General features: G+C 39.4%; 1 protein-coding gene across 1 annotated transcript in view; it reads left to right on the top strand.

The window, feature by feature from the left end:
- The window catches only part of LOC124136035 (GRIP1-associated protein 1-like), a 97,433-nt gene extending 80,330 nt beyond the window's left edge, over nt 1–17,103 (top strand). Inside the window, exon 29 of the mRNA XM_048383101.1 lies at nt 16,382–17,103. Within this exon, the coding sequence (XP_048239058.1) occupies nt 16,382–16,510 (129 nt within the window). The 3' untranslated portion in view covers nt 16,511–17,103. The remainder of the gene's footprint in view (nt 1–16,381) is intronic.
- The last annotated feature ends 1,804 nt before the right edge of the window (nt 17,104–18,907 follow it).

Genomic DNA, 18,907 nt, shown 5'->3' with positions numbered 1-18,907 from the left:
CTGCGCCTCAGGGCTTTACATACATCCCGCCCTGACTCCTCACACCAAGGAGATGTAGTGATTATTGTCCATATTGGCCTTCTTTGACCTTCGAAGCAACTCAAGATTTTTTGAGAGGTCACATTCCAGTTAACTCAAGATGTTTTGAGAGGTCACATTCGTTAACTCAAGATTTTTTTAGCAGTCACATTCCAGTTAACTCAAAAAATTTGAGAGGTCACATTCCAGTTTTAAGATTTTTTTAACAGTCACATTCCAGTTAACTCAAGAATATTTTTAGCAGTCACATTTCAGTAAACTCAAGATTTTTTTAGCAGTCACATTTCAGTTAACTCAAAAAATTTCAAGAGGTCACATTCCAGTTAATTCAAGATTTTTGAGAGGTCACATTCCAGTTAACTCAAGATTTTTTTAGCAGTCACATTTCAGTTAACTCAAGATTTTTTGAGAGGTCCCATTCCAGTTAACTCAAGATTTTTTGAGAGGTCACATTCCAGTTAACTCAAGATTTTTTGAGAGGTCCCATTCCAGTTAACTCAAGATTTTATGAGAGGTCCCATTCCAGTTAACTCAAGATTTTATGAGAGGTCACATTCCAGTTAACTCAAGATTTTTTGAGAGGTCCCATTCCAGTTAACTCAAGATTTTATGAGAGGTCCCATTCCAGTTAACTCAAGATTTTATGAGAGGTCACATTCCAGTTAACTCAAGATTTTTTGAGAGGTCCCATTCCAGTTAACTCAAGATTTTATGAGAGGTCACATTCCAGTTAACTCAAGACTTAGGGAAAGATCAGGGGCATGAGTGGTCTGAGAACCACAGTTGGCTGTGTAGAGTTGTGTCTAAGCCTTCCAGGACCTAATCTGATTTGCTTTGAATTTTTTCCTTGGTCTGTAAGCAACCATCTCCCCGAGGCAAGAGAGTTAACTGACTATAAAAGTCAAGTTTCCACCCTGGCCGAACTAGGCTGGAATTCCTTGGCTCAATCGTAGCGCCACCAGTGGCAATTACAAGTTATGCCCCTTCTTTGCCTCTCCTATGGACCAGTCAGATTCCACCTCTCATATCACTTGCATTTGCTTCAAACAAAATGGCGGTGCCACGTCAAGACGATCTGGTCGATAATCAAGATCTATATTGTTATAAGACAGATCTTACATCACAAAGTGTATCAAATCACTTGAGCACCTTGATTAAAAACATGACAAGATTTGGGAAATATTGGTTGACACTGAGTTGGCGGTGCACATGTTTTGCAAATCCTGCCATCATTTGAAATCTGCATGACAGTTTATGAACCGGATTTCGATTTTATTGCACGATTTTGATTGGACTATGCATGGACTCTTAAGTCCAGCCAAAATCTAACTCTATAATACCAGCCTAGTTTGGCAAGGGTAGAAACTGGACTTTTAACTCTCTTGCCTCAGGAGTGAGTGAGTGAGTGAGTTGGGTTTAACGCCGCTTTTAACAGTAACAGTGGGAGGAAAGCCCGAAGTGATGCAGGTCTCAGACGTTTACCACTGAGCACGGGTATCTTGCCACAGGAAGATTGTAAGCACCTTGCTAGTGGTGGCTGGTTTTACCAGAGTTGTAAACCTGTGTCTATTTTGGCTTTCATCCTACATTAGTTGACTGACCAACTCACTCACTCACTCACTCACTCACTCACTCACTCACTCACTGCCAGAAGGTTCTGCTTCAGATGGAAGTATGTGGCGTTCTTATTTGTCTTTTTGATCTTTTAGTTACTTTCAGTGTGTGTACTTATGCCTTGGTATTGACTGAGGTCACTGAAAGTGCAGCTATGGACATGGTTAACAGGCCTATCTGTTTCGGATATACTGATTTGTCATTTCTCTGAGCAAATTGACTGTCCTGTCTTCCCAACAATTTGTCTCTCAGATCTTGGCTGCTTAGGATGTGTATGAAACTATGTCTTGATGTTGAATGAGGTCATGATCGTGCATAGTGGACAAGTTGATTTATGTTGTGGTCTGTGTAGGAGTTCAATAAGTTTGTCTGGTGTCAAGTGACAGTCTTATGTGATAGATGTCCAAGTAGGCACTAGCAGACTGGTGCAGCAGCCAGCTTGGGAATATGTTTGTGGAAGTGAGCATACATTTCGGTTATGATTTGTGGCTAGCTTCAGAGGGATGGATGGCCAATGGGTGCTATGGCAATTTGTAGATGTGTGCTGATTGATTTCTACAGTGATACCATTGGGAAATTTTGACTCACTTTCACGTAGGATGTTATTAAATAATGACGTTGATAGACTTGAGTCTCACAAGTGTTGACTGTGTACATTATATGGAAACAATCAACAGTAAGATGATCAGTGATACAACTCAGTTCACAGACAGGATCATGCAAAAGCATACTGGGCTGTAATTATGTAAGCCAAGAAATCCATCAGTGTTTGTTGCTTTCATTATGACATGTCCATGGTGAGGCGTACCTCCTTTAATGGTCTGTCTTTCCTCGTATGAGCTCTCTGGATATTGCTCTGAATGTTATCAGGGCTGTTATTTTGTCTCATTGTGTTGAGATCAAGTTGTTGTTGTCATGGAGTTGAGATAGGGTTGTTGTTGTCATGGAGTTGAGATAGGGTTGTTGTCATCATGGAGTTGAGATAGGGTTGTTGTCATGGGGTTGAGATTTAATTGTTCTCATGGAACTGAGGTTGGGTTGTTGTTGTCATGGAGTTGAGATAGGGTTGTTGTTGTCATGGAGTTGAGATAGGGTTGTTGTTGTCATGGAGTTGAGATAGGGTTGTTGTTGTCATGGAGTTGAGATAGGGTTGTTGTCATCATGGAGTTGAGATAGAGTTGTTGTTGTCATGGAGTTGAGATAGGGTTGTTGTCATGGGGTTGAGATTTAATTGTTCTCATGGAACTGAGGTTGGGTTGTTGTTGTCATGGAGTTGAGATAGGGTTGTTGTTGTCATGGAGTTGAGATAGGGTTGTTGTCATGGGGTTGAGATAGGGTTGTTGTTCTCATGGAGTTGAGGTTGGTTTGTTCTCATGGAGTTGAGGTTGGTTTGTTCTCATGGAGTTGAGGTTGGTTTGTTCTCATGGAGTTGTGGTTGGTTTGTTCCCATGGAGTTGAGGTTGATTTGTTCCCATGCAGTTGAGGTTGGTTTCTTGTTATTGAATTGAGACTGAGTTGTGATTCTTATTATGGAGTTGAGGTAATGTTGTCGATCTCATGGAGTTGAGATAGCTTTATTGCAGTTCAATGGACAGGTAAGGTCTGTGTTCAGATCAAATTTCTATAGGGCTGTGTCTAATCCATGCCAGGTTCTTATGTATATAATTGTGAAGTATATCATGGTATTTTGTTTACATTAGGATAGGGTATTTTGTCTCCACCTTTATTGTGTCCTCATATAGGCTAGCAGGATATCTTTTGTCTTGTGTGTGTCATACATATCACTTAAAAAACATAAAATAAGTGCCTTTTCACAAGGTACATTCATGTTATTCATTTTAAGAAAATCTTCCCTAGTTTAGCGGAAACACTGTTCAAAACACTAAACCAGCCTCACTCTCTCTTTAATGTGAAAATGTATGGTATGGTGAGCTTCAGTACCCAGATCAATCTAGAAAATATAGCAGAAAATAACTTTTGAAGATATGTGATCTTTATTATTGAGAAAATGTAAATTAATTGCTGTGGATGTTTCAATGATGTGTTCAGTGCCTGAGAAAGAAAGTCTTGTTTGTATCTCCTGTTCAATAGCTTTGTATCATGTTTGGTGGTCGGTCAGCCATTGTTGGAGTTAATTGAAGATATAGGTCATCTATTTCGGAACAGAAATTAACAGTTTCTTATAAAAAACAACATGATAAATGATGGACCTAACAAGGCATTAATTGTTTTTGATCTGATAAGTTATTGACAAAAAGAGGACAGGTTGACAGTGAGGGTTATAATCAAACTCCTCCCTGGTTTCTCCAAGTTGAGCATTAGGTTGTCCAAGTCGGTGTGCATCATCTGAGACTTGATTCATGACCAGCTTAAAGTTATCAAAGAACTGCCGCTAAGCAGGCGAAAGGGAACTATTTTCCAAGGCAATATTATTCATACTGCTTCTATAATCTCATGTCATATGATGTGTTGGATAACATGACAGTACCATCTTCCTTGTCTTTGTACAAAACACACCAATGGCTTAGCATCTGTTCCATAAAAAGTCATCAAATTATTACAGTTCCTGCAAGCATGTATTTTCTAATTCTGTCTTGTTCCATTAATCATAGATTCTCCATGTAACAATTCCTCTTGTGTTTGGTACGATAACTTTTCATTTTTGACGTCTTTGTTCAACTTTGTTAATTCCCAATCTTCTGGGTTGCTGGAAAGAAAATCTTGTAATGCTCCTGTCCCTGGCACAAGTAAGCCTGTCATCAATAATGTTCTTTATTGAACTGTGTATCATTCCAAGTAGCCGGCCAAACCTGGTAACCAGGGGACCAAGTACATGATATAATTGTAATGGTGTGTTCCACTGTTATCAGAGATATTAGCTGCCTTGATGGGACTTGCGTTAAGCTGGGTTTTTACAAATGAACACTGGCAGCTAGATTGCCCCCACCTGTTGGGTTAGTCCTGCAGAACATGGGCTCACACATCAGAAAGTGGTAGCATCTGTGTCAGGAACTCAACCACATGTTGGCCAACCTCTCAGGTATCTTGGCTACAGGGATAGGGTTGGCATGGAAGCTTCTCTTTGATTAACTGTGTTAAGCTGTGGGAGCAAGGTGTCACATTAGGCTCACGTTCCTGTTGAAACTTTTATTGTTTTCTCTCTTACCGTCTGTTAACTGTATGATGTTGGGTTATTATGTAAAGTCGACAAGCTTTAGAAACTAACAGTTTTGGTCCTCTAGTCCTTATAATGATAACACATAGCAAAACCGTTAATAATGGCAAATTTCTACTACTCCTTATGATACCTTAACTAGTAGGCAGTTTGGCAAGGACTACAGGACTAGTGCTAGTTTCTAATGATGGTTTAACACAGTATTTCAGTTTTATCATGGCATGTGAGTTTGATGTGGGAGGAAGGTCACTGATCTTTACCACTTTGCTGAAACCATCAGCATCGGTATGGTGCTTACAAACCTGGAATGTTTACAAGGTGAATCTGAGATTTGAATCCATGAATGTTGGTTTCTGGTATGCTTAAGGCAGGGTTTCCCCTGACGCAGAATTCTTGCGTATATGACTCTCAATTAAGGAAAAATACGTCCAGAAATAAATGACTGCGTCATGACTGACGCAATTTCAAAATATCTATGTTGTTGTTTACCAGCTTTGGAATGAAAATATTACAACTACTCACCTGAACTTAATTTATAAACATTTTCTGAAGACAATATATACAAACATCTTAAAATTTACGTCTAGTTTTTAATTAATCGTTGTTTTTAGAAGTAACATAACTTCGCATAACACCACTGCCACGGACTAATTTGCATAGCCTGTCACATGACCAGACTTTTCTCTCGTTTTAAAACAAACGCCAAAATCAGAACAGCCGGGGGCTTTACATATTGTTTTGCATAATTATATAGATATGCTACTAAAACTGTGCGACTGTGAGGTACAGGACAAAATATATTTATTCATCAAAGTGAACGTAACTCTCACACTCCGTGTGGCTTCGATGACAGCACGTGATGTAAACAAAGGAAAACTCCGCAAATGGACAAGGTTTTTCACGTTTCGGCATATTTTCTCACTTAAAGTTTACCATGACATATGTTTATCTAGATGTGTAGACTCGTAAAATATGAAACAGAAGAAAATATTATCAATGTTGCGGAGAATAATGTGATTTTGCGCGGTCACAGTATGTGGTTAAGCGGAACCTATGGAACGGGGTAAACGGAAGTTGTAAGTATCGGAGGGACACACGTTTTTGCCGAAATTTAGGTAAACATTATTAAATGAAATTTTAAATAATATTAATAAAATAGATGACAAACATAAGGTCAGATATACAGAGAACACATTTTTATTACCAGATAGTGTAACAACAGGATTAACTTGCGTAATTCAATTCGGATTTGTTATGCTATTTCCGATTACGGATCATGACAGCTTGAAATGAGACTGAAGAAAAGTCTGTGCATATCATACACGAGAAATATTTTTATCAGGATTTAATTGCCCATAATTAGGGGTGTGTATTATACACGAATAAATATGGTATTTACGAAATGTAAAGCTTTGGGCGTGTTTGTTGTTGCTCATAAACTGTATTCAACCAGAAAATATTACGAGTGTTCACAATTCTTCAGTTCAACTTCACTTTTGATAGATAATACAAGATAACTAGATAAAACATGTAAATGAGTTAGTGGTATTAAATTATAATCTGACATGAAATGTATTTTAATATCCATCCATGATTAAAAATTATGTCTCACAGTTGAGACTGATGTTATTTATTCATCCTGTATTAGTGTCACTGTAAATTGTTTCATGAGCTGTGAAGTAATTAAAGATTGTGAAAAAATATAACCAACAAACTTTGTTTTTCATTCATATATCCTTTATTCCTCTGCAGTACAATCAGCTGAGAAAATTAATTAGCACTTGTTAACTTAAACTAAAGACATATAATATTTAAAAGATACTTAGCTTTAAGTGTAACATTAAAGTGAACACTTTAAATTTCATTAATCATACAATAAAACATTTGACTCTCAAAAAATATTTTTGACTCCCAAAAATTCATAGGCTGAGTCAAGGTGACTCTCAGATATTGAAGTCTAGGGGGAACACTGCTTAAGGGACACAACTCTGAACAGTAAATTGCATTGGCATTGGCATTGGTAGATACTATGGGACCCATAAACATTTTGTTGTGAATGAAAATCAGTTGTTTTTCCCGTAATTGTATGTTTTAGGATAATATTTTGCAAGAGGAGGCAACCACTCAGACATTTTCCCTTAGGGTGTCTTATCATAAGTCTAAGTTTAATCATGGGTGTTATGACAGGGCTAAGATACCTTTGTGGAACGGGTCCTGAACCTAAGTATACCAAGACCAGACTTTTTTTAACTTGGTTTCCCATCCACCAACATTTTGAGGAAATAAAAAATATTTGAAATTTGAAGTTCTTTATTTCTTTTCTTTTTTCATCCTACCAATCTGAATCTTTAGGCTTAAAACCATACCACCCCCACCCACCAGCAAATAAAAGAAGTGTGGCCCAAGATGGTGTTGCAAGTGCAGTTGCAATAAACCTGCCAGTGTGCAGTATCCATTACCAGCTCTCCAACTGCTAATTCTAGGTATGTGTATTCCAGGAAGATAAGAATTCTCTCTTGCACTTCCTGCACTGAGTTTTTAGGAGCCGGCTGTAATATTGGAAGCAAGCCCACTTCATTAGTACTGTCCATTCTACTGGGCCTATTACCCATCTCATACCTGCATCCACCATTCAAACATCAAGGATGAAGAATGGGTTCATAACATCCTTCCATTCCCACATGGGTACAATGTGTGAAGGCTATTCTTGTTGTCCCCTGATTTGACATAGCTGGAATGTTGCTAAAAGCTCCGTAAAACCCCCTTAGTTCATTTTCCAACCTGTGTCTTCTATTTGATATGTCTTAACATAGTTTCAAAGGGAGTCTTAATGTCACCAAGGTCCACCTCACCTCGTACATTGACATTAGATCTGTGCTGTTTCTGTGTAAAGTGAAACCTCCCTAAACGGATATCTTTCAGTTGAAAGGGTCTGGAATATCACATGTGACATAGAACCCGTGAAGATCCGGGGTAGAATAGGTCTTCAGCAACCCATGCTTGTCGTAAAAGGCGACTATGTTTGTTGTAAGAGGCAACTAGCGGGATTGGCTGGTCAGACTCGCTGACTTGGTTGATGTCATTGTATCCCAATTGCGTGGATCGATGCTCATGATATCAGCCTCATGATGCTCATGATGTCAATAATATTTTGCCACAAGGTCTTCCAGAAGGTGAAATTACAGAGTAACAGGGAAAGACTGAAGAGGTTTTACTGTATTTTCTTTGGTCCTTACTTCTCAATAATTACCATACAAACCTAGCCATCCTATTGTCCCTTGTTACTCCTATGAAAACTGCAGAAAGTTTGTGAAAATGAAGTATTCTTATACCCTCAGCTTAAGTCTTCCCGCACAGCTCTGTCCTGTGTACAGCCAGTGCCACTCCCAGTAAACAAGACAGCAGGTCAAGTTTGACCACCGAGCTGCACACTAGATTTTTTAAGGGAATGCAATATGTTTGGGCGTACTGTAAACCTGAGGTGGGTGGGGTCTGGGGTCTTGGGCTAGGGTCATGGGGTTGGGTTTTCGACTTGTTTTGGTTCACAGTGTATGTTTTGGGCATACTGTAAAATGTGGGGTTGGGGGTCTTAGGCTAGGGTCTTGGGGTTGGGTTTTGGACTTATTTGGGTTCACAGCATATGTTTTCTGTCTGAAGCTGAGAATGACGTGACTTACACACACATGTAAACTTAGCTGTGTAGGATACAGCTAGATAAGTATGATTTATACTACTGTCAGAGCTGTCACAAAGAACCCAGATCACACCCCACCCCATCCCATCCCACCCCACCCCAGGTTTTACGGTATGCTCCATAAACATATTTGTGGTGCAAACTTAGTTTCTCTTTACTGGTGGGCACCAGCGTAGTTTGTTTATTTTTACATGATACTGTCTTGTGTCAAGTTGAGCAGTTGTGAGGTACTTTGGAACATCTGCTGACCACGTGGTACGGATCTGCTGACAGTTTTATTACAAAACAGGATCCGTCTAGATAGGACATTTTCTGTGTATTGCACTGGAGTATTATGTCAAAACAACCTGAAGCACTTCCACACAACTTCATGTATTTACTTAATTCAATCTCTTCCCAAACCAGGAAACCGGAGTCTCACAGTGCCACCTACAGCACACGACAACCTCTCTCCCCCAGTAGGCCCCCTCCATTGTTCTACAGTGAAATACTTCAGGATCTTCACTCAAACCAGCCTGTATTACCTTCTCGAATGAATTCCCACCTGGCTAAACCCGTCTTCATTTACTGTTTCCGTTGGATGGTTCCCAATGCCTGTATTTATAGTGTATTGCAGATTCATGAATGACTGCCCTGCAGTCCGGGTTGCGATGGCGTAAGAAGGGAAGGGTTTACTGCAGTGCAATGTCCCGATCTAGAAGGTATTTTGAAATCAAACTGACAGCAGATCGGTACCATGTGGTCCGCAGACATTCCAGAGTTCCTCCCTATGCCCAGCTTGACACAAGACAGCATCAATTAACCATATCATGTAACTATAAAAAAACTAATCGGGTTCCTCCCAGTGTAGGAGGAAGTATGTTTGCATCACAAACATTTTGTGTTCCCTTGAAACATCTAGTGTGGTCAAAATGAATCTGCTGTCGAATGATCTGTAACTGGCATTGGTTGAAACAGGACAAGCTATGCTGGAAGAGCTGAGAGCAGGGGTATTTGATTAGATTTTCACATATTTTTTGTGATTTCCAATGTACGTTAGCCAGGATGTGTTCTGGGACCACTAGTCTGTGGAGATCCTGATGAACACTGCACTGTGGTGGTGGTGGTAGGGTGGCACAGTATGCTGGGTGCCTCACATTACTGGAATGCCCAGGCCTGGTATGCCTGGAACAAGCCCTGGTATGTGGTATTCCAACAATCAACAGCCATTACTTTACACAAGCTTAGACATCTCTCCAATTTGTGATAACAGTGTTATTGCTGTGATTGTATATATAATAAAATATATGTTCAATTTGTTATAACAATGGTTTTGCTGTGATTGTATATGGAATAAGATATCTCTACAATTTGTGATAAAAGTGTTTTGTGTGTGATTGTATGTATAAGATATTGGTACAATTCATAATATAAGTGTTATGGCTTTTATTGTGTTTAATATAGTACTCAAATTGGGATAGGATACTGAGATATGTCTCAGTGTTACAACCCTTAAAACATCAGCTTTGAGGGAATGTTACATAAATTACTTGCTATTTGTTATGGTTCCGAAAATGAATAAGTTCTAAAGCCATATTGAATGGTATTTGTATGACAACTTCTCCCAGTGATCAGTCACATTCAGTCCCTGCCTGGACACTGAGGATACCCCAATCAAAAGTTGAATAGTATATGAACCAGATTGGTACAGTTAAGTTAGGGATCATTAATATTTTGGGGGATATAATTTAGTGTTACAAGGACGTTTTAGCTCACCTTGCACAAATAGAGTGATTGTGTTGAGGTTATCACATGACCTGATATACTGCATAGATGATTGATGTATATTATTGGTTGTTATTTTGTTTACAATATCACACAAACAACACCATATGGCTGAAAGGGAAGTACAAATAAGGTTAATCCTAAGGCACTAGGTAACCACTTGTTGACTCAATCAACTTCTTGGTTTCTTGGTGAAAAATCATAGTGACAGAAAAATCAATGAGATAAGAAAAGAAAAAAGACATTTTAACGTTTTCTGAATATGTTGCCATGAGAAGTGTTGGTTTAAGCCTTTTCCTTTGATCTTACAAGGAAATAAAGTATGCACACTTTCTGTGTGTTGAACATGTATGCATTCACCAGAATTAAAAAATAGTCCTTGTTCTTTTAAACTTTCCATTATTTTTTGCGTGGGTAGGAGTCATAAACCATAGTTTTTAAAAGTCTTGCCTTTCATCTGTATGTGTGAGAGATGTGGGATTATGTATGTGTTCATGAAGTAAGTAAAATCAGCTTGGTCGATAATCAAATTTAAGGGTCTATAAAAATCTGCTTGTTGCGTCGGAAATTTACTTTTCACATATTTCAGGCCAATGCTTAGTGTTGATTTTTTGTTTTGTCATTTCTGATTGAACAGAGTTCGACCAATACGCTTATAAGTCCAGCAGGCAAATGCTAGTAGTCATTACACATTTCTGGAACTGGATGACGTGTCATCATACCCTGATAGTGTGGATTGTTGCACCCAATATCTTTTACTTTATACAGAAATACATCCATGAAGATCCGGGTCAAAACAGGATCCCATGCTTGCTGTAAAAGGCGACTATGCTTGTCATAAGCGGTGACTAATGGGATCAGGTGGTCAGGTTTGCTGACTTGGTTGATGCATGTCTTCGTATCCCAGTTGCGTGGATCGGTGCTCATGATATCAATCATTAGATTGTCTGGTCCAGGGTCAGTTATTTACAGACCGCCGTCATGTAGCTGGAATATTGCTGACTGTGGCATAAACAACAAACAAACAAACAAAACCCTTTTAAAGACTTTGAATATAATGGGTATTGCAACTGTTAATTGTAAAATGCTATTTCATTATCAATACACTCCTATAGCTTATTAGTTTAATATTCGACTTTGTAATATGGTTGAATAGACTGTATAATTATTCCTTCCCAGAGTGTTTCCAGATATTTGATAAGCCATTCTGCCCTAACCTATTGTCACAGGACCTGGACTGTTATTGATGCTTTAAACTGCAGCCTAGAAAGCTGATTATTGTAATGAAGAAGACAAATTGTGAATTAGCCAAGGGACCAATAAAAGAACCTCAGCAGCTGTAATAATGATGCTCACTGATAACTGGGTGGCTGTATGAATTTCTGGTCCTCATCCTGGCAGCAGCAAATATGAAATCTCCATACTCAGGAAGTACAGATGCTAGCTGATCTTTCAAACAGGAAATATAACGATAAGGTCTTTTGTTCAAATCTTCCTTTTGGCATATAGAAATGATAAATCTTTATGAAACGATGTTCTATTTTTGTCATTTGAATGTATTTACATCCTCCGGGTTATTAGAACTTTGGTAAAAGCCTAAATTGTATACAATCAGTTTAGAATTTCATATATACCATATGGCTCGGTGTCACGAAGTGGGATTGTTTGGTTTGTTGTTTAATGCCACACTTGGCAATATTCCAGCAATATGATGGTGGCCTGATTGTACTGTTACTTGCAGTTTGTGACCGCTTCCGTGGTCTAGTGGTAGAGCGTCTGCCCGGAGAGAGGAAGGTCGGGGGTTTGATCCCAGGCCGCGTCATACAAAAGACGTTAAAAGATAGCACTTGGGCTAAAACAAGGACTGGTCGGCTCGGAGTCAGTATAATGTGTATTCATGTTAAACTGCAGCATGGTATCTCAGTGGGCTCTAAAATTGGCATTAGCCCGCATTTGTACAAGCACAGACAGGCAGGCACGTTGCTATGTAAGTGCAATCATCTTTAATGCGACATTAAACCCCATTTCACCTCACAACTTGCAGTTTGTGATTCAAGTCAGGATGTGTCAGTGGGTCAGTGCTTCTGAAATAAACCAGTAACAATCTTGATAAGCTAACATAAAAAACCCAGCTAGACTGTTTGCCTGAGCCAAATGTCTCCAATAGTTTTCACCATCTTCCCAACGCTTATCAGTTCTTCTTCAACATTTGTCCTCGACATTTTCATGGAAGATTCTGCCCAGGTTCTGTCCCATCAATGAAGTGTGACCAGTATTTAAAAGGTAGTTGATTGTGAGCCATGTTGCAAGTTCCATTCAGTGTTAGGTTCCTATGTGACATGTTCGTCTACACGTTATAATGGTGTGCTCGGTCTCCAAGTTGACCTATCTTGACTGTTCTTTTGCCAGGTGAGCTACAGGACCCATTGTCTGAATCAGGGTGTACTTCTTCTTGTTCCAGTCTCCGGATAGGTCTTACTCACAAATATCTTTTTATACACACTCTTAAGTTCCTGATCGGTTTTCCTGTATTTATCCTCAGTCCTTGAACTTAAGAATTGATTATCAGATTAAAAACTATTTAAAGATTTGCAAATGCCAGGCAAGAACTAACTTACCACATTACTTGTCAAATCATGTCCCTGTTGCACCGAGGAGTGTGGATTTTGACAATAATTGATAAAATTCCCCTCCAAATGTGACACTTTCTGTCAGTAGAGCGAGTTAAAGTGATTCATTATTTTAAAATAATCAATTACCTTTTTGTCTGCATGATAGAATCGTCATGTCATTGATAACACCGCTGATCTCCCTTGGGCGTTATGACCCAGAATTGACATACTCTTGTCAGCTTTGTCTTCCGATTGTCTTCCACTTCTCAGGTAGAACTGAAACAAGCCTTCTTATTGGCTGAGGGGGTAGTTGACAGGCAGTTCTGACAGCCACTGTCAGTTAAAGCATTCTGTGATTGGTTGATTACAGTCCTGTCTGGAGAATGGGAGTATCTGGACTGCAATGGTGACCTAACTCTGAACGCGTTCCTCGAGTAAAATGTCAAATGTGACCCTGTCATGTAAGAACATGGAATTAATTGCTGCTTGTTTATTCCACTGATGTTCCAGCATGCCAAATATTGGGCCACTGCATCCATCATGGTGTCTGTAATTTGCTCCATGGTATATCAACTTGACATCCATGGTCCACAAATTACTTCGTTTAGCTGCATTTCTGACTGGGATCTTGATGAAATAACCAATACATAATGTGTACTTCTGAGGACATTGAGAGGGATGTTTTTCAGCTTGAAGAACCTTGCAGCCCCCACAGTGTACTTTCTGGCAGTTCTATCCAGATTGCTGTAAAGACAATAGGATGATAATTTAGGATGCGCAGTATTAACAGTATATCTGTAAATTTGGGTTCATTCTTTCCACGATACGTGTCACAATATCATGTTTTCTGCTTTATATAGTGGGTGATTTCAAATATCATCATGTGTTTAATGTTATACACTTGCCAAATACTCGGAGCGTACATCCGTGTGTATTTTTTGAATGAGTAAACATTGTGTTTTACCAGCATCTTGTTTTGTTCCATTAACTTCTGTTCATACACTGGTGTTTCAAATTGCGTCTAAATTCAAAATTTAGAATTCTACAATATATCTTGAATTATCATCCAAAAGTGGCTCCCACAAGAGATATCCCTTGGGTGAGATCAAGCGATATCTACATTGTAGATATTGATGCAATGAAACTGCATCACAATGCTTTGCAGACCATTGTGACATCATTGATTACCATGACATCACAATCAAATGACATCACTAATGGCTCTGCTACTGAAGCTGTTATCAGTACTTTTTACACTTTAGACACTGCTTATTACTATCTACAAACTGAAAAATTTGGAAGAATGATATTGGATGATAAATAGAGAATCTCACCCGAGTGTCTTTTGATATCAAATATATCAACGAGTTGATAAAAGTGGAAAAATTCCGAGACATCATGAGCATCGATCCACACAATTCGAATACGATGACATGCCTCAACCAAGTCAGCGAGTCTGACACCCAATCCCATTAGTCGCCTCTTACAACAAGCATAGTCGCCTCTTACGACAAGCATGGGTGGCTGAAGACCTATTCTACCCCGGATCTTCACTGGTCATGTCATGAAGTAACTGAAACACTTCTGGTTTTTAGTTTAACTGACTCCTTTGAATGTCTGCATTGTTAGAGCTTTATGACATGTTGAAGTGATGACTGGAATTATTTTGAGTACAGTTGATCTGAAAACTAACACAGGTGTTGATGCAATCGCTAAGTGAATATTGCTTTTTCCCTGTTTCCTTTTCATTCCAGATATAGAGTGTGATTTGTGGGCTAAAGTCTGTTATGATAATCCTTATCATGAGGGTGACCTAAATCTCGTGGAGCACTTTGGCAGCTTTGCTGATATTTGTGTCAATTAGCAGCACTCTTGGCAAAATTCCAGACACTAAGTCACTAAGTCACCAACTGACTAAGTGTGCTAATGTTTGTATACGTGAGCAGGGAGGATGTGGATGGCCCCAGAGGCCTGATGAACCATGTTTCACTGAGCTGTTTCCGTTTGCATTCCAGGACTCACTTGTCATGAGTTCAAATCTTAGATTATGATCTTTGTGTCAAGCACTGGTTTGATATCTTCCTTGTCCACCAACAGCTGGAATATTGCTGAGTGGTGTTAAACAACAAACTAGTGACAAAACCATGTGCTTCTAACCTGTCAGGCCAAAATAAGTATACGCCCACCAGCATTAGAAAGTGGCACTAGTCCTGTACTCCTTGCCAAAGTGCCAAATAGTTAAAGTATCCTAAAGACTAGTGGAGTGGTCGGGTAGCCTAGTGGTTAAAGCATTCACTCGTCGCTCCAAAGACCCAGGTTCGATTCCTGACATGGGTACAATGTGTGAAACCCATTTGTGGTGTCCCCTGTCGTCATATTGCTGGAATATTGCTAAAAGCGGCGTAAAACCATACTCACTCACTCACTCCTAAGGACTAGTAGACATTTGCCCTTTTCAAGGGTTTTACTGTATGATATCATTATAAGGGCTAGTGGGCGGAGACTGTTAGTTTCAATGGCTGCCCATTTGCATGGTCAGGCTCTGTGACTGATTGATTGTGTTGGTTGTTACTCATGCTTTAGACACTGGTTTGGCTGGTCCTGTATGGATCATTCTTCAGGAGGCTGCTGAATACAACATTTTGCAACATTCATTAACTATGTTCATTGTTTTCATAAATTGGGTGGTAGGGTAGCCTTGTGGTAAAAGCGTCCATTCATCATGACGAAGCCCCAGGCTTGATTTTCCACGTGTGTACAATGTGTGAAGCCCATTTCTGGTGTCCCCCATTGGGGTGTTGCTGGAATATTTCTAAAAGCGGCATAAAAGCATACTAACTCACTCACTCACTGTTACAGTGTGACCTGGCTCTAACCACAAAAGCCAAGTGGCATAAAACAATATTCATTCCCTCATAAATTGGTGAATGTCTACAACCTAAATAAATGACACTTTTTTATGGATAACAACTTCTGTTATTCGTTGTAACTTCTTGCCTCTCTACATCAGTATTCAAGAAGATGTTACCCATAAAACAGAGTCATGTATTTATGTCTTTCCAACTTCTTAATGCCTATCAAAGACTTCATCCACAACCTACTTAACTGTGAATTTTCCTCTGACAAGCTCACATAGCCTGAGACCTGTGAACATCCGGGGTAGAATAGGTCTGCAGCAATCCCATGTTTGCAGTAAAAGGTGACTATGCTTGTCGTAAGTGGCAACTAACAGGATTGGGTGTCAGACTCGCTGACTTGGTTTATGCATGTCATCGTATTCGGATTGTGTGGATCGATGCTCAAGATGTCAATCACTGGATTGTCTGGTTTAGTCTTGATTATTTACTGACCACTTTCATATAACTGGAATATTGCTGAGTATGGTGTTAAACAACAAACAAACAAAAAAAACAAAAAACACTGTAACTGAAATACTAATCAAGGACTCAATCACTCACTCACCCCCTCACTCTGTGTTTGCAGGATCTGGAGATGATGTCCCAGGAAGTGGTCCGGCTCAGCAAGATCAGTCACTCCCAGACAACACCACAAACCCCACCCGATGATGACGGCATGGACATCACTGATGCTGGAGATGTCACCTCCTCATAGCACCTCACACCACCATCGATATTGTTATTCATTCTTTATCATGTTACAGTGTACAATGCTTAGCACATTGTGACAGAACTTGTTGTTGTTATAGACTATCAGTGTTGGCGGTCTTGAGAAGGTAGTAGCCGAATGATCAGGAATACTCCTTGTGGTCTGATGTACATGGCAGTATCATTATGTGCAATATTGCTAATTAGTGTGCAATCTAACCAGCCATGTGCTTTCAACAAATTCAGGTAATACATTGAAGGAACAAATAGCATGTATGTAATTTGGGACATATTGTTTCTCAGTTTGCTTTGATAAATAAGGTACACTGTTCAAAATAGAGTGGCCCAGTCATCTAGGGCGCAGCAATATATTGTGCAGAGTTGCGTCCCTTGGTCATGCCAGGAACCTATGATCATGGGTTCTGATCCTAGTTTGCCCAGATTATGTTTCCAGGTTTGTCAGCACCATGACCCTGCTCATCTTGTGCTTACAATCTTCCTGTGGCAAGATACCCATGCTCGTGGGTTTCACCGAAGTAGTAAACTTTTGAGACCTGCATCACTTCCGGCTTTCCTCCCACATTAAGCTGACATGCGTGATATGATTGGAATACTGTTAAAAGCGGTATTGAGGGTACAGGTGGCCCATTCGTCTAAGGCGCCGCGATTCGCTGTTCAGAGTTGCATCCCTTGGACACGCCAGAAACCTATGATTGTGGGTTGAATCTCAGTTCGCCCTGTTTATGTTTCTAGGCTTGTCAGCACCATACCTGTGCTCGTGGGTTTCTGAGACCTGCATCACTTCGGGCTTTCCTCCCACAAGGAAGCTGACACGCTGTGATATAACAAGGATACTGTTGAAAGTGGCGTTAAACCCAGCTCACTCACTCACTAAAAGTAGTGTTAAACCCAACTCACAACCTTGTCCATTGATTCTTTGAATATGTGACCCAATTCTCTATCTAACTCACTCACTCACTCAAAATAGGAAGTTACTCCTGACTGGAAGGATTCCTTGTATGGTGTCTATATTTTCAGTTAGATATATACAGCAATCGTGATGAACTAGACTACCTTGTCAAGACCAATTGAAAATGACACTGTGTTTGTTGAATTGTTAATTCAAGCTGGGATTGCATGAGAACTTGCCCATCACTTGCTCATGTTGGCATTAGAAGATGCCATATCCTTGTCTACGCTACAGAGGCAGACTTGACCATTGTGTCCTGCATCACCATGGTGATGGTGATTTGTTGCCTGTCAGCATCAGTTAGGGTATTTAATATTCTTTTGTGATAATATTTTTTTTGTGATACTGTTTTTGTGTAGAAATATATCTTCCTTGCTTAAGATCTTTTATTTGGAAGTGTCATATGTTGTTGTTTAATTCTTTGAATAATAATACTGATTTCTTAATGCTTATGTGCAGTCAGTGGGGTAGCCTAGTGCTTCGTTCATCGTGACAAAGACTTGGTATGTGATTCCCAACATGTGTACAATGTTTGAAGACATTCTTAGTGTCCTTCACTCTTACATGGCACCAAACACGGAATAAATCTACACTCACTCACCCACTCATGTACATACCATGCTGATAAATAATGTTGACCAAAATATAGCAAAACCTGCTTTAAATATTAAAATAACTATATTGAACCAGATGTAATATATATATATATATATTTACATATGTATGTATATATACAATAAAATATATTTCCTCAAATTTGATGAAATTAGAACTGATTCAGAAATCTAGAAAGTATTGAAATGAAATGTTCATTTCATTCGTAAAGTGAAATTGTAAAAATCTGAATTGCAAAAGATGACAATAGCGCACATTGAGCTGATTGTAAAACATGTTCATGGAATTTGAAAGAGATTTTTTTTTTCCTCGGCCTCTGTTTTGTACGTTGTAAGTTATCATCCAATGCTCACAAGTACCAGTGTGTAGTAAATGCTGCAGCAACAGGTTGGATATACATGCTGCTTCCACTGTACATAGAACTATGTATATATTGTAGCATCGCTGTAAAGAATGTATTCTCCTTTTTAATGCTGCATGTTTAATGGCACTAGGTTAGTCCTAGGTACATTTGGATCTGAAGTATAAAGACGCTACTGTGATATCATAGTTATCTCACACACACACACACACACACACACACACACACACACACACACACACACACACACACACACACACACACACACAGATACAGAGAGAGACACACACACACAGATACAGAGAGAGACACATACACACAGAGAGAGACACACACACACAGATACACACAGAGAGAGACACACACACACACACCACACCACACCACACCACACCACACTCACACATAGAGACAGAGAGACACACACACATATTCATTAGAAACATTGTATATTGTCA

This window comes from Haliotis rufescens, unplaced genomic scaffold (genome assembly GCF_023055435.1).
Source record: "Haliotis rufescens isolate VD_foot unplaced genomic scaffold, xgHalRufe1.0.p SCAF_44, whole genome shotgun sequence".
Taxonomy (NCBI): Eukaryota; Metazoa; Mollusca; class Gastropoda; order Lepetellida; family Haliotidae; genus Haliotis; species Haliotis rufescens.
Note: the sequence above shows the minus strand (reverse complement) of the source record. Positions and strands in the feature narration are given on the sequence as shown.